General features: G+C 32.2%; 1 protein-coding gene across 1 annotated transcript in view; it reads left to right on the forward strand.

The window, feature by feature from the left end:
- Positions 1 to 15431, forward strand: part of TMPRSS15 (transmembrane serine protease 15) — a 116951-nt gene that overhangs the window by 33264 nt on the left and 68256 nt on the right. Inside the window, exons 6-8 of the mRNA XM_076004240.1 lie at positions 4535 to 4640; positions 9156 to 9262; positions 15214 to 15354. Of these exons, the coding sequence (XP_075860355.1) occupies positions 4535 to 4640; positions 9156 to 9262; positions 15214 to 15354 (354 nt within the window). The remainder of the gene's footprint in view (positions 1 to 4534; positions 4641 to 9155; positions 9263 to 15213; positions 15355 to 15431) is intronic.

Genomic DNA, 15431 nt, shown 5'->3' on the forward strand with positions numbered 1-15431 from the left:
AAATAATCAGAAAGTGCACCACACCTATTATTTGGTTCTTACCCTCATGAAGTTTATAATTTTCGTGTTAAATTAAAATAGTGTATATCAAAAAAAAAAAAAAAAAAACCACAGGGGTATCATGGAAGTGTGATAATTTGTGCTAAAATAAGTTTTCAGGCCATGAATTATTTTTCTGAGCACTATAAACTCATCAGATCAGCCTCAGTGTTAGAACTGAATTAATTATCTAAATTCCTCCAAAAACATAATCAAACTACATTATTACTTGTCAGTATCATGATGGTTTTGTTTTTGTTGAACCTTAATAACAACCAGCTTTCCATGTCACTAACTCGCTTAAGCAGATTTTCCATTTTCTTGTTTCTTTTATTTGTAGTTTAAAATCAGTATTATATCTATTTGGGTAGATAAATTTAAATCATTTTGGGGATAAGGTAATGGAAGAATCAATCAATCTACCTTTATCCAGTGACAATTCAAAAGTCTACGTTTTCTTATCCATTATCATTGGATATCATTATCATTTTAACCATTGATAATGGTGAGCTCAAAATCCTAGTGGATTCCAGCATCAGCTCAAACTTCCAGCAGCATCATTTCCACCTGAAAGCTCTTTTCCATCAATGTGCATTCACAGAAAAATTCTTGAAATTAATTTAAGATAATTTTCTCTATATGAAATTAACCTTTGCTCTTGCTCTTATTTATTTTTTTTTGCTCCAGCTGTGTGCTCTAATTCTAGTTTGTGTTATTAATAGAATCACATTAATGTTGACTTACGCAGCTTCCTCTTTTAGTCTTTAGTTATTTAGGTTGACACGACTTACAGCTGACTATAGCTGAACCAAGAGTTCTTTAAATTGTTTTTCTCTTCTGATTAGAATTGCATCAGCAAGAAAGTTCACTTTTTAGCTGACCTATGAGAAGGAAAGATGCTGACTCATAGCCCTTAGGCCAATGCTCAGGATTCTTTGGAAGTTGGCACATGTCCTTACAGTTTGCATGCCTCATATGTATGTGCAAAGTAGACGCTGGTGGAGATCATGTTTGATCTATGTATCCTAGAGAATACCCTGAGCAAAACGACATTACTAAATGTTGAGCCAGCAGAGGGAGCTCTCAGCGGTTCCTAAGTGCATACTTTTACACATCCCATACAGCTGCAGGCAACATTTCTGACAGTGTAATAGAATGGCTGATAGTATTTGACGAGCTAATTTATCGCCCCCTCAAAATGTTTTTTCTGATGCTGCACTGAAGCAGTTGTGCAGCCTAAAAAGTCATAATCCTAAACACCCAGAAATTCTACTCATCTATGGGTTTATCACTTTTTTTTTCTTGAAAGCCTGTCCTACTTCATCGTCATACCATAAAATTAGGTTCTCCAGAAACATTTTGAAATTAAATGAAAGAATATATAAGGAATACCTTTGTACAAGCCTATACCTAGAAATTATCTTTTAGCATTCTGAACTTTGTTAATAGAAGTAGTTCAATACTGTTGTAATTTTATTTTAAATTCCTCTTTGCTTATATGCAGGAATTTACCAAAGGCCATTTAGAGCAGAATTTGACATGCAGATTATCCACTCACACTAAAACTTAGAAACTTTATAGAAAATTAGACAGGCAAAATTATCACATTCTTTAGGACAGGCTAAGTATTATGATAAATAATCTTAGGAATTTATCACCTTTATCATAGTCCAAGAAAAATGACAAGGGGCTGCATCATCTTTGGCATTAAGGATGCCAACCAACCCCTTGTCGGCCAGACTCTCTGCCCCCAGAGTCCTCCACTGGATTCTTTACAACCTACTGACAGACAAGGGAATAATGTTACAGAAAATCCTTCTAGAAACCACATTTGGAAATAAACACAATCAGTTTCACCATAGTTTATTGGCCAACTCAGTCACATGACCTCATCTGACTACAAAGAATTTGGGGAAGTGTAGTTTTAGTTATATGCCTATGAAGGAACTACAACAGAGTTTATCAAACCAGAACTATCTTTGACACTGGAGACATAACTCAACTTTTTGTAAAAGTATGAATCCTGTTGAGGAACACAAATCTATTATTATTTTTCCCAAAAATCATGTAGTGAATGGATGTGAAGAATTGGTAAAATTTTACCAGCCTTGCAAATAGATTTTACAAATTCTTAGATTGGTCTTGTTTTGCTCCCTTTTTAATGCTATCCTTTTTTTTCTTTTTTGCTTCTTCCTGTTTGTTGTGGAATGCTATGGCAAATGTAACTGTATTCTGCTTTTAAGAACAGTAGAAAAGGTGGAATTCTTTTTTTTTTAATTTTCCTACTTCTTTCATTTATGCTTTCCACCTTGCTTTTCAGATTAAATAGTTGGTGATGTCATTATGATAGCTCTGTATATTATGATATTAGGCAATATAGCACAGAATGTTCTGGAATAAGACTGCCTGAGTTTGTATTGTTGCTTATAAGGTAGAAGGCCTTATGCTAGCTACTTAACCCCTCTATGTCTCAGTTTCCCCATCAATAACTTCATAGGATTATTATGAAGATTATGTTGAATACATGTATAATGACTTTAAAACAATAGCAAGCACTTGCAAACACTCCATAAATATTAGCAACTTTATTTTAAGGCTGGCAGGATAGAATGGTCTACCTCATTGGTTCCAAAGTATGTTAATTTAAATATAAACTATCTAGAATAGCAGTGCACTTTACTGCACTGCCTATAATCTTTTGTTGTTTCTTGGCAAATTGTTTCTTGGCAACATTGTATCAATGTTGTTTTTTGGCAAATTGTGATTAAAAGGCTATCTATACAACATAAAATACAAGCAAACACTTTAATGGTCATTGAAGCTAAGGCATTAATTGTCTCATTTGTTTATCATGGTTTGCAGTGGGCATAGGGTTGAGGGTGAGAAAAGAGATTTACTTTTACAATTAGAAAATTATTTAGCACTGCATTAAAGTCACATATTTTACTATTTATCTTCAAATCATGACAAATTAGACTTAATTTTCCTTGTTTGCTGCCCTAATTATTATACATAAGGAGATTCAGTTCTCTCAACAAGCCACAATTTTCTCTATTTCCTTTCCTGTGGTCTTTGCCGGACTGTTCAGAATTTAATCTTTGCTTCTTGGGTTATCATCTTTTCTGTTATTAGTTTATTCTTTCTTTTCTTCCCTTTTTTATTTGATCTCCTGCTGGCAATCGGATTTTTATGTCATAAACAAATACAATTAATCTGTAGGCCATTGTTCTTAAAAAGACTTTGAATCTTAAAATTAACATACCACAATAAATGTTTATGCTTTTAAAAAATATACCAAAAATAGCAAAACCAAATCAAAAACATGATATGTTTCCAAGATTTCTATGTGCAGTCTGATTTTTCAATTTATTTTTATTCATATAAAATATTTTATGTCATATAACAGCTTGTATTGTATAATTTGATAGAATTGCTGTATAATATTACAATGAGGTTTTTGATACCTCAGCATAGGATTAGTTTATTCTAGCATGCAGATTTCTAAGACAACAAATTAATTTTGATATATTTTATTGATTTTTCTACCTTCCATCAATGCTTCTGGCAAATGAGAAATCTACAATCTACAAAGAGAAAAAGAGCACTTTCTAGGAGTTGTAATTCTAGAATAGGATGTCAACAGAACTAAATAGCTAAGTATAAAAAATAATGTAATAAAACTAAAAATGCAAACATAAAAACTTAGCATATACTATACGTAGCAAGTGCACAAAGTAAACAAAAAAATTGTAAAGTACAGCTACTGGTTCATGCCTTTAAGAAGATTTTAATCTAGTTGGAAGTGATTCAGATATAAATTAAAGAGAACTAAAAATCCATGACATGAAGAAGAGGTTCATTAAATAAATATGTTACAAGAACTAAAAGAGATAAAAAAAAATTTTAAAAAGGAAAAAAGAATAACTAAAAGAGGAAAATAAACAGTCTTGGAAAGCAAAAGTTATAATCAGGAGTATTGGCTGAAATAATTGAGCTCGATAGTAAGTCTATCTAAAAGGAGCAAGAGTGATGAAGTTTAAAAGATGGGCAAAAAGATTAGATGGATGGAATTATCTAGCACTATCATGTGCCTGGCCTTATTCTAATGATTTTCAGGAAAACATAGCACTTTGTACATATATTTGAAATTCACCTAGTTCTAACTTAATGAGGAAAATAGAACAAAAAATTAGTTATTATATTCAGATATATATTTCTTTCCTTACAAATATGGAAGAATACACTTAAAATGCAGCTTAAGTATGAGTGTTTAGAAATAGAATGCTATTCTAAAGTATACACGATGGGATGTGTAAGAATATTTTAAAATAGCTAATAGATTTCAGAAACGAGATTTGATTAACTCCCATTTGGTCATTTCAGTTTTGTAAAATAACCTTGTACAGAGTCTGTCATGGGTGTTCTGTGAAATGTTTGTTAGCCAATTTGGATTCCAAGATTGTTTTGTGTAATATTAATTGTCATCTTTTTGCAGCCACCGCTTGTGATGGAAGATTTTTGTTGACTGGATCATCTGGGTCTTTCCAGGCTGCCCAATATCCAAAGCCTTCTAACCCCACTGTTTGCCAGTGGATCATACGGTAACATGTCATCTTCTATTTTCTGTTCTTACATCATAAAGTCTTTTTCTTATCACTTTTAGCAGTATTTTTTTTAACAATTATTGTTTTCATTAGCTGTAAAGCAACTGACAAACTATTGAAAAAGATTCTCTCTTGTTCTTAACCTTTAAAAAAGATATTCTGTTCTATGAACAATACTGTCTAATAAATAAGGTCATCTCATTAGTCTCTGAAATAAGGTTCCCCCCACCCCCTGTGGTTAGCACAAATCATGTGCTGCCAAGACAAATAGCACACATGCATGCTGTGCATTGCAAGAAATGGAATTTCATATGACCAGCATCTGTCTGCAGAATAGTTCCTTTCTCAGTATCCCAGCAACTGTATGAAAATCTCCAATGGCATGATTTAGATACAGCAGATTAAGAGCGGGGAATATCCTCTCTCTATATAGAGAAGATATTTGGCTATATCCTCTTTTTTGCTATATCTTGAGTGACATTTGGTTAAGTTACTATGTATTTCACCTCCAAGCTCTTACTTCAATTGACCCATCCAATCATGATAATGATCAAAATAATAAGGCCACTGATAGCTGACCTATCTTAATGCTAAACTAAGCCTTTTTCATAGACAAAAAATACCTAAAGTTCCTTTTGGATATTCCAAAAAGAAAAAAAAGTTTTCAAATAAGCATCAGGGAAACAGAAATAAACTCATAAAAACTTGAAAAAAAAACCCAAAACTACAGGAGTTATCATAGTCTTAAGTATGCTAACATGTAATCTAAATTTCCAGCAAACATTTCTGACTATATCCTCCACAAAGTGGGCAGAATAAGTGTTCCATGGAATTCCCTTTGAAAAATTATATTCTAGTTAATTTCTCTTAACAGCTGTATGAGATTATGGGTTCCCATCTGACCTACAGTATGATCATTTTAATCATTATCATGACTCACTGGGATTCAATATAATAGCTGATTAAAGAAGGGTAGAAGGCAGAGCCTCAGGTTCTGGCCAAACATCATAGGAAATGGGCCCATAAATAATCACAAGGGTTGTTTCCTCATGTAGACATATCCCAGAGAGAAGATATGAAGAAATAATTGTTTTACACACATTTACTTGTCATAAAGGCTCCTAGGGAGCTTCTCTTGCATTCATTCCTTAGTTTCACAGCTTGAAAATAACATCAGATTAAGAATAAATCATTATATTTTTGCTTAGAGACACCAAAACATTAATTGAAACCAGAAATCATCCCAGAAGGCTGCTTCATTTCTTCTGCTTCTGTCTTCTTCAGTTTTGAGTCTGGATTCACTATAGGTTGCACCAGCAGGCTCACTCTCAAATTTCTGCATCTATAGAGTTTATAAAACTGTCCTTGAACTGAGCTAACAGGGCAGAACTTAAATAAACAACTACAACTATATCTTTGATTTGTTTCTCTATGTCTGGGCTGGAAAGTTCCACTGATCCCTCACCTTGGTCTCCTTGCTTCTCTGCCAACCCCCTGTGGTTTCTGAATACAACAAAGAGGAGCCTTGAGTGTACCATCCTGAATCTACCTATTTTAATCCAATGGCCCTCAAACCTAAGAGCTCATTGCGATCACTCTTGCAGTTTTTCAGAATAGGTAGCCCAGAATCTACTCCAGAACTGCTGAATCAGATATACTCAGAGCTGAAGTGCATATGTCAGTATTTTAAAAAAATAACCTATCACTGTTCTAAATTTACATCCCTAGAAGCAAACATTGGATACGTCCAAATATCTGGATTTCTGCTTAGAGGTCTTTAAGTCCCGCCCCTGTATTATAATAGCTGCCATTTCACTATCACAAATCCCACTACTGAAGACTAAATTCCAGCCCTGAACTCCAGCCTCATGACCAGAACTATAATATAGTCTATGCCAAACCTGGGTCTTGCCACAAATGACATTTCCCAACAATAACCTTTACACTCTCAAAAATTAACCAACTTTGTGAAAAATGTTCCCAATTGCCTGATTGGCCATGTTATTACTGATGGCATACCTAAAAACTAAGGTTGTCATGCCATTGGCCCATAGGCCTTGTTCACCCAGCATACTCCAAAGGGGGCCTCTGTTTGGCCTTGGAAACTAGATCACTAGCTTTTATCAGCCTTTTCATCCTCTCTCCTAGGTCCATCTGCGTGTAATTCATCCACCCTCATGCCCAAGCAAGCTTAAACATTATCATCTACACTTTTATTTTTCTTTCAGTCCTCTTCCCTTTTGAGGAGTTCAGAGGAACTTTCTACTTCCAAAGCACTCTGAAGAATTATTTACATTTCTGAATCTAATACTTCAATAAGACAGTGGAGTTGTAAATAGAGGTTTTCCTATGCTCTCTTTCCCTAAAACTGTTGTCTGAAAATGAAAATCCTATATTTAATTATCAAATTAAAGCTTTAGGATGAACCTGTCATACTTTTCCTCCTAGGCTCTTATCCTAGCAGCTAGATATTTTTTTAATATTAACAAGCATGTACTAGTTTTTACAAAGTATTGCATAATACAAGGATAAATAAATTAATCCCTGTCATTAAGTCATACAAAGTCTGGTAGGCAAGACAATGAAGTATGTAACTGACAATTGTAGAATACAATAGTTATCACATTGATGGTATGGACAATGTACATGGATTGGGAGACTCAATATTACTAAAATGCATATACTTCCCAAAGTAATGTACAGATTCAATTAGATTTCTATGAAAATATCTATGGCATTTTTTACAGACATGGAACCAAACAAAACCTGAATAGCCAAAACAATCTTTAAAAAGAAAAACAAAACTAGAGGCCTCACACTTCCTGATTTCAAAGCTTGTTATAAAGCTATAGCAATCAAAACAGTAATATATTGGCATAAAGACAAATACATAGACTAATAAACAGGATAGAAAGCCCAGAAATAAACCCATACACATACAGTCAAAAGATCTTCACCAGGGGTGTCAAAACAACACAATAGAGAAAGGATAATCTTTTCAACAAATGGTGTTGGGAAGATCTGAAATCTACATGTAAAAGACTGAAAGTGGACTCTTATCTTACACAATACACAAACTCAATTCAAAATGGACTAAACATTTAAATGCAAGACCTAAAATCATAAAACTCCAAGGAGAAAATAGTGGAGAAAAGCTTCTTTTTAAAATTTTTTTGTTTAATATTATGTATATTTATTTTTAATTATTATGGGCATATCTGATGTTTTGATATAGGCATACAATGTGAATTAATCAAATCAGAGTAATTGGGGTATCCATCACCTCAAGCATTTAACATTTCTTTGTGTTAGGAAAATTCCAATACCAATTTTTTAGTTATTTTGAAATATATCCTAACTTATGGTTGTTTACAGTCACTTTATTGTGGTATAAAATATTGTTCATTCTATCTAATTAACTATATTTTTGCCCAAATTAACCATCCCCACTTCATCATGTTAAAGAATCAAGCTTCTAGGCAGCAAAGGAAACAGTCACAGAGTCTAAAAACAATCTACACAATAGGAGAAAATATTTGTAAATTGCATAACTGATAAGGGATTAATGTCCAAAATATTTAAAGAAATTCTACAACTCTGTAGTAAAAAAAAAAGTCAGTAACCCAATTAAAATGGGAAATGGACTTTAGTCAACATTTATCTTAAAGACACAAAAATATTTGAAAAGATATTCAACATCACTATTCACCAAGGAAATACAAATGAAAATCATGATGAAATATCACCTCACACCCATTAGGATGGACACTACCAACAAAAAAAAAAACCAAAAAAATCCAGAAAATAACAAGTGTTGGCAAGAATGTGGAAAAATTAGAGCCCTTGTGCACTCTTTGTAGGAATGTAAAATGGTGCAGCCCCTATGGAAACAGTATGCAGTTTCCTTAAGAAGTTAAAACTAGAATTACCATATAATCTAGCAATCCTAATTCTGGGTATTGATGTCAAAGAGATATCTGCACTTTCATGTTCATTTCAGCATTGTTCACAAAAGTCAAGAGGTGGAAAGAACCTGATTTCTATCAACAAATGAATTTGTAAAGGAAATGTGATATATACATAAAATAGAATATTATTTAGCCATAAAAAGAAGGAAATTCTATACATGGTACAACATGGGTGAACATTGAGGGCATTATGCTCAGTGAAATAAACTGGTCACAGAAAGGTAAATACTGCTTGTCTTCACTTACAAGAAGCATCTAAAGTAGTCACAGCCATAGAAATGGAAGTAGAATAGTGGTTGCCAGGAGCTGGAAGGAATAGACAGTAGAGAGTTGTTTGATGGTTATAGAGTTTAAGTTCTAGATATCTGCTGTACGACATTGTGTTCATAGTTAATTATACTGTGCAATACACTTAAAAATTTGTTAAGAGGGTAGATATGTGATTTTTACCAGAAGAAGATAAAATACATACAAAGTCTAGAGTGCATTAAGAATTATGACAACCATTGAGTGAACATAATCTATTTTTTTGCTTTTAATACAGTGTAAACCAAGGACTTTCCATTAAACTGAACTTCAATTTTCTTAATATGTATAATGCAGATTTATTAAATATTTATGAAGGTGTAGGATCAAGCAAAATTTTGAGAGGTAAGTTAAAACAAATATATAATCCACTATCAAAATGAAAATATATGGAGAACTTTTTGGAGTGATATGTTTTCTCTTTTATTTAGAACTAAATATGAACTTGAAATTTATATCACTGAAGGGGAAAAAAAGGAAAACTGATCCTCATTATAAAAACTAGAAAATTAGTGCTCTATGTGATCTTCTTCATAACAAAATAGTTACTATTTCACACGGTCATTTTCTTAGCGATGTCTTAAAAATCATGTGAAGATTGCCAAAGAAATATAATTATATATTTAGTTACCATGTGTTGCTGAAATGTTACTGCCTGTTAAGCAAAATTCAGACAAGCCCTGAAAATTACTATTCTATTTTTCTCCAACATTGTGTAGGTTATAAACTCACAGAGTGTCAGTTCTTGTTTTCAGTGTGCACTTGGTTCCTCAGTCTCTTGAAGGACTAATACTAATAAAATGGGTAAAACAGTGTATAGCACAGGTTGTAGGCTCAGTAAATGGTAGGTGTCAATGATATTGTTATGACTCAACCATCTGTCGTTAATATATGGACACTAAAGGAAGCTGAGGAAAGGACAGGACACGCACTAAGAATATATATCTGCCTACCCCACTTTGTTCAATCTGGCCCTAAAATGCGCAAAACTCTTCATGGTAGACAGTGAAGGTAGGGGCAAAATTCCAGGAAGAAATAAAATGAGGATGAGGAAGAAAATGTAGAAATGGAACCTAGGGAATAATTAGTTTATTCACACATTGGAGAAATAGTCAAGTGTTGAGCTAAAATGAGGTTGCAAGTGACACCTGTGATTAAAGTTTATTTACTAATGGCATTTATTTTAGTGTTTTTGCCTTGTGGGTAATGAAAATTCAGTTCTCTCTAATAAAAGTTTTGATTGATTTAATGATTTGAGAAATATTTAAGCAGGTGCTAATAATATTTCATTTGTTATTGGGTGCAACTGATAGGACACTATGCTGAGTGATTTATGTGGGTTTTCTCATTTAATATTTTCTACAAACCTGCAAAGTATGTTTTAGAGTGAAATGAGTAAAGAATAAGATGAAGTGTATGATGTTCAATGACCACATGTTCACAGAGCTAGGTAGTGTAGGAGACAGAAATCAAGCCCCAAATTCCCTTTCTTCAAACAGAGTGCAATGATTCAATTATTCATTGTGCTTTGAAAACTCAAGTGCAAATATAATAATGAGTTATATATAAAATATATGAACTCATGGTAAGTCATAGGTAGTCTAAATAAATTTATCAAGCCTTTCATAATCTATTTCAGTAGTTGATAAATACAGTTCCTAAAAATTATGATCAACATAATATTTACATATGTGGATAAATAAGCTAGTTCATATAAATATCTTCAAAGACTGATGTGGCATTAATACATTTTAGCATACATTGATCACTTCCATGTGTAAAGCCACATTGTCAGAATTTTTTAACTTGAGAAAGGCTTCCTACAGAAATGTAGCTGCTATTGTAATCTCTACTGTATAAATGATAAAATCTAAATTCATAGAATGTAGTTGCCCAGTAAGTGGTAGATGTAAGTTATCCTCATGTTCCATTACTCTTCAAATAACATGATTTATCTAACCACTATTTTCACATGTTTAGACTATCAGTAATTCATAAATAAATCTTAGAATAATTAGGTATAGTGGTATGAATATATACAATTATCTTAACAATGTAATAACAACTTAAAAATCCAAGTAGAAAAACATCTATGAATATGTATTTAAATGATGACAGGCACTTTCTTAATTTTAAGATCTTTGAAATAAAAATCCATTTTAAATTTTTGAAAATTAAATATTGAATTTTAACCTGAAAAATTGTGATAAAGAGTATTGGGTGTTAAATTTTAAAATTAAAAATGAATTTTTTTAAGAAAGGGAATAGTTTACCTCTAGCATCGAGCACAGTGTCTAGTATATTGCATAAACTCAATATTTGTTGATTTAAATTTATACTCACATGTTTATAATTCTTTCATATGTTAGTATAGTATGATGCTATATAGAGACAAGTAATATCTCTCATAGCTTTTAAGTTGTTAATATTTTGTATTGAACTAATATCAATACTTTCATTCTCAATTCACAAGCCCATCTTTTCCTAGATGTTTTAGCAAGTTCCTTTATGTGACAGATGGTTATAAGATTTGCTTTCATTAAATTCCAGTTTAAAATATATATCACAATACTGTTATTGTTTTTATCATGTTGAAAATTTATAAATATTTCACTTAAATTAGGGGAAATAGGATTATCTACAGATACTATAAGGAAATAAAAGCATACAGTACCATAAAATAATTGCCATATACTTGATTAGGGGTAAATCATCATAAACAAAGTTGAAAGGCATTTTTCAGTCATGAAAATGTTGTGATGTGACTCTAACTGGTAAAAACTGTCAAAGAAAGATGGTCATTACATAAAGAAAGATAATATAGAATGCAATGGAGTCTTCAAATAATTATAGGAATTGAAGCGAATCAGAATAAAATTTCAGGAAAGTTTGTTCAAAAATATTCTCTTTAAGTTTCAGTGATGAAAGTAAAATATTAAATTCAGTGGTGGTAGTAATTATCAATACTTGGAATGGAAAGGGTAGAAGATTGTGAGTAAGCTCCTTTAATGTTTTGTACAGGAAAATCTATAAATGTTTTTATGCACCTTCAAAAAAAGATAACAAAAATAGCCTGGGTTAGCACACTGATATTGGTTTTAAAATGCCTAGTCCAGAAAAACATGTTTCTAAGTGTGTAGGTATTATACCATTTTTTATATTGCAAGTGCTTAGCTGGTATCCCATTTCCACAGGACTGCTTACTATATGTCCCTAATACTGGAGCTTAATGTTGTGTAATGCCATGCTTTTAAAACTGAAGCACACAAAAGTATGCATGGGTATAGCCAAAGCTTTATAACAGACATAGTGAAGTTTCCTGTTGTTGATTTATCCTAAAACAAAAATAATCATATTGTGGATATAAAATAAATAACATATGCAAATATTTTTGAGGTAAATCATTCATAATGAACTTTGTGCTTTTATTAAGACACTTGTGTATACTCAGAAGTATCCATTCATTCACTTCTATTTATAGAGGTACATTACATGAAGAAGTTTAATAAGCACTAAAGAGTCACCACTTCCAGAAGTTCTCAAAGATTTCCTGATCATAATGCCTGGCAAAATTAAGGATTCCTTCCTCGGTACTCCAATAGCATTTCTCTGATATCTAATAATTCCACAGTTAATTTTTTTATAACTTTTCAATCTGAATGTTTCTAATATAGGAACTCGGTTATTTTTTCTCCCTATCATTAGCACTTGGACCCATACCAAATTAATAGTGGACACTCAATAAAGTATGTTGAATATATTTGAAATTCTTTATATCGTAAAGGTGATATACTAATGGCAGCGTTTATACTCTTATAAATCGGATAAAATAAATAGTTTTGAATTAGAGCTATTGAATCCTCCTCCTTAAAAAGTTGGTCATCCCTGTCCTTTGCCCCCTTTCCAAACACCCCTGCACCTTTTTCATGCTTTCTGTTTTTCTCTTTCACAAAACCTATTCACCAGAGCCCTTGCTATTAGAAGACAAATGATAAGTTAATTCACATTTAAGTGTTACTGCTTGACAAGACTATGTAAGTTAATATGTATCCATAGAAGTATTGGAATATTAGTAGAAGACACTGAGTTTTCTTAAGGCATTACTATTTAAAAAAATATTCTATCAGCTATACTACAACATCAGGACAATTCCAGCCTTTAAAAGTTAGTAGGTAATTGTTTTTTTTCTTTTGACACAGGCCCTATTTCTTTTAGGTACGCAAACCCTGTTACTCTGTTTACTCACATCTTTACATATGCACTCAAATATTGGTTAAAAGTCTCCTGTGCTCTGGCACAAATGACAGAGGCACAGAAACCATTGAGTCATAATCTCTGCCTTTTCATGGCTTACAACCTAGCTGGTGAGATAGAGAAACAATAACTAGCATTCACTGAGCAATTACTATATATCAGTCACTGCCTTGCATGGAAATTACTTATTTACTCCTTATCACAAATCTTTATGGAAAAAAATTATAATACAACAGGGGAAACTGAGGCACAGAGAAGTCTAGGAAGACATGGAGCCAGGTCTAAATTGAATACTGACTCTGGAGCCTCTGCTCTTAACTATAACCCTCTTCTACCATCCTGGATGCATAAGATACATGGCTTTCACTGGATCTGTGATTCTGGGACTCTTTTTAGTCAAAGCCACTTGAAGAATCTGATGAAAGTTTTATAAAATCTCTACAGACACATATTCTACATCATTTCTGTAGGTTTGTGTGCATCTCTGAAGCAGATTAATGGACTTCAGGATGTAAACTCCTGGACTACCCAGACTAGTGCAATAACATTAGATAACGTGGGGATCCAACACATTTACAACCATCAAGGGTGTGATTGAACCACTAGACACATTCAAATCTATCCAGAAGCCATTGCCCAAAATAACTCCATTGCTATGGCATAGAAAGCAAACAAGAAAGACAGAAAGGCAGATAAGTTTACAACAAAGTTTCTAGAATGCTCACATCCATTAAGTGACTTAACACTTATGAACTATAAAGATTTTCCATATGTGAAATATTTAGGTTACACAGTTACATATACTGGTGGGAAGAGTCTAAATAATGAACATAATCTGTGAAAAAACACTTGAGTGAATGACACATGTTTGGGGAAAAGCATTAAGATGTGAATAAATGCTTATTCATGATATTCTATCTATTAGATTCTACTGAAATTATATTACATGTATCAAATTGTTTGCTAATTTCTACAAAAGAACAGGATTTTTAATAGTTCATAAAAGTGTCTCTCTTCAGAACTTAATAATAATAGTGGTGCTTTGTCTCTAATATGCAAGTGTGGTATTTATTATAGATTTGAATCTGATGTGCAGTTCAGACTGTCAAACTAAAATGCTAAACCATTGTTTTTGAATCCTTTTTGTCATTATCACATCCACTAAGAAACCTTTTTACACCTTTTTGTCCAACTGCTCCATATGAAATTTTAATATTTCAAATACACCACATTCTGTACATCACCTTATGTGGTTTATGTATATTTGAGCGTTGCATATATAAAAATTAAGACTGTTTTGTTTCAAGGGCAAATTTTTACCCCCTTGGAGGCAATATCATCACCTCCTGTAAGAATGTACGTGCTGTAAATTTTTATAAAAACAAATTTTATACAATGATTTTTATAAATCACATATGAGAACTTTTTATGTCCAGAGCACTATACCAACTTTCGACAATCCAAAATGGAAAGATATCCCTTACATAGTTTAGAGTCAAGACATAAAAATGTAAAAATCGATATAAAATGCTGTAGAAAAAATTCTTAATCCTAGTTTTATTTCGAAGTCTTACAGTTATATGGATAGAAAGTCAAAGAAATATCTTTGTTTTTATCATTGTGACCTAGTTTTAGCCATTGATAATGTGACACAGGAAATACCTGAGAGAGCCAAACTAACTTTTAGCTTTTAAAACTGGTTAACTTGTGTGTTTCTTTCAGGAAACTTTTCAGAAAAGCAACATATCTTTTCTTTTTTGTATGTGTACATAGTAAATGTAGCTAATAGTTAAAAACAAAAAATGTGGCTTTTTTTCAAACCCTAAATATGTATAACAATTTGAAGTTTTTTAATTCTTAAGAGACATTTCAATTAAAATAAATTAATCGTAGGACTATGCTTTTATTTAACTGGGTGGTGTCAGATAGATTGATAGATCATTGAATAAATTGATAGACTGGTCAGTGAATAAATGGATGAAAACATGGATGAATACGTAGATACGTATGTACATATAACAGTCATTCATTTTCTTTTGTAGCTTCTATTTGGGAAAATAATCCTGGAACAATTAGGATTTTTTCCAACCAAGTTACTGTCACCTTTCTTATAGAATCTGATGAAAATAATTATGTTGGCTTTATTGCAACATATGCTACATTTAACAGCAGTGAGCTTAATAGTAAGTATTATTTATTTTTCAGCCTTTGAATTTTCAGATGCCTTAATATTATAATGGAATTTTAAAAGTAGCAGAAC

The sequence above is a fragment of the Microcebus murinus genome, chromosome 1 (assembly GCF_040939455.1).
Source record: "Microcebus murinus isolate Inina chromosome 1, M.murinus_Inina_mat1.0, whole genome shotgun sequence".
Lineage (NCBI taxonomy): Eukaryota > Metazoa > Chordata > Mammalia > Primates > Cheirogaleidae > Microcebus > Microcebus murinus.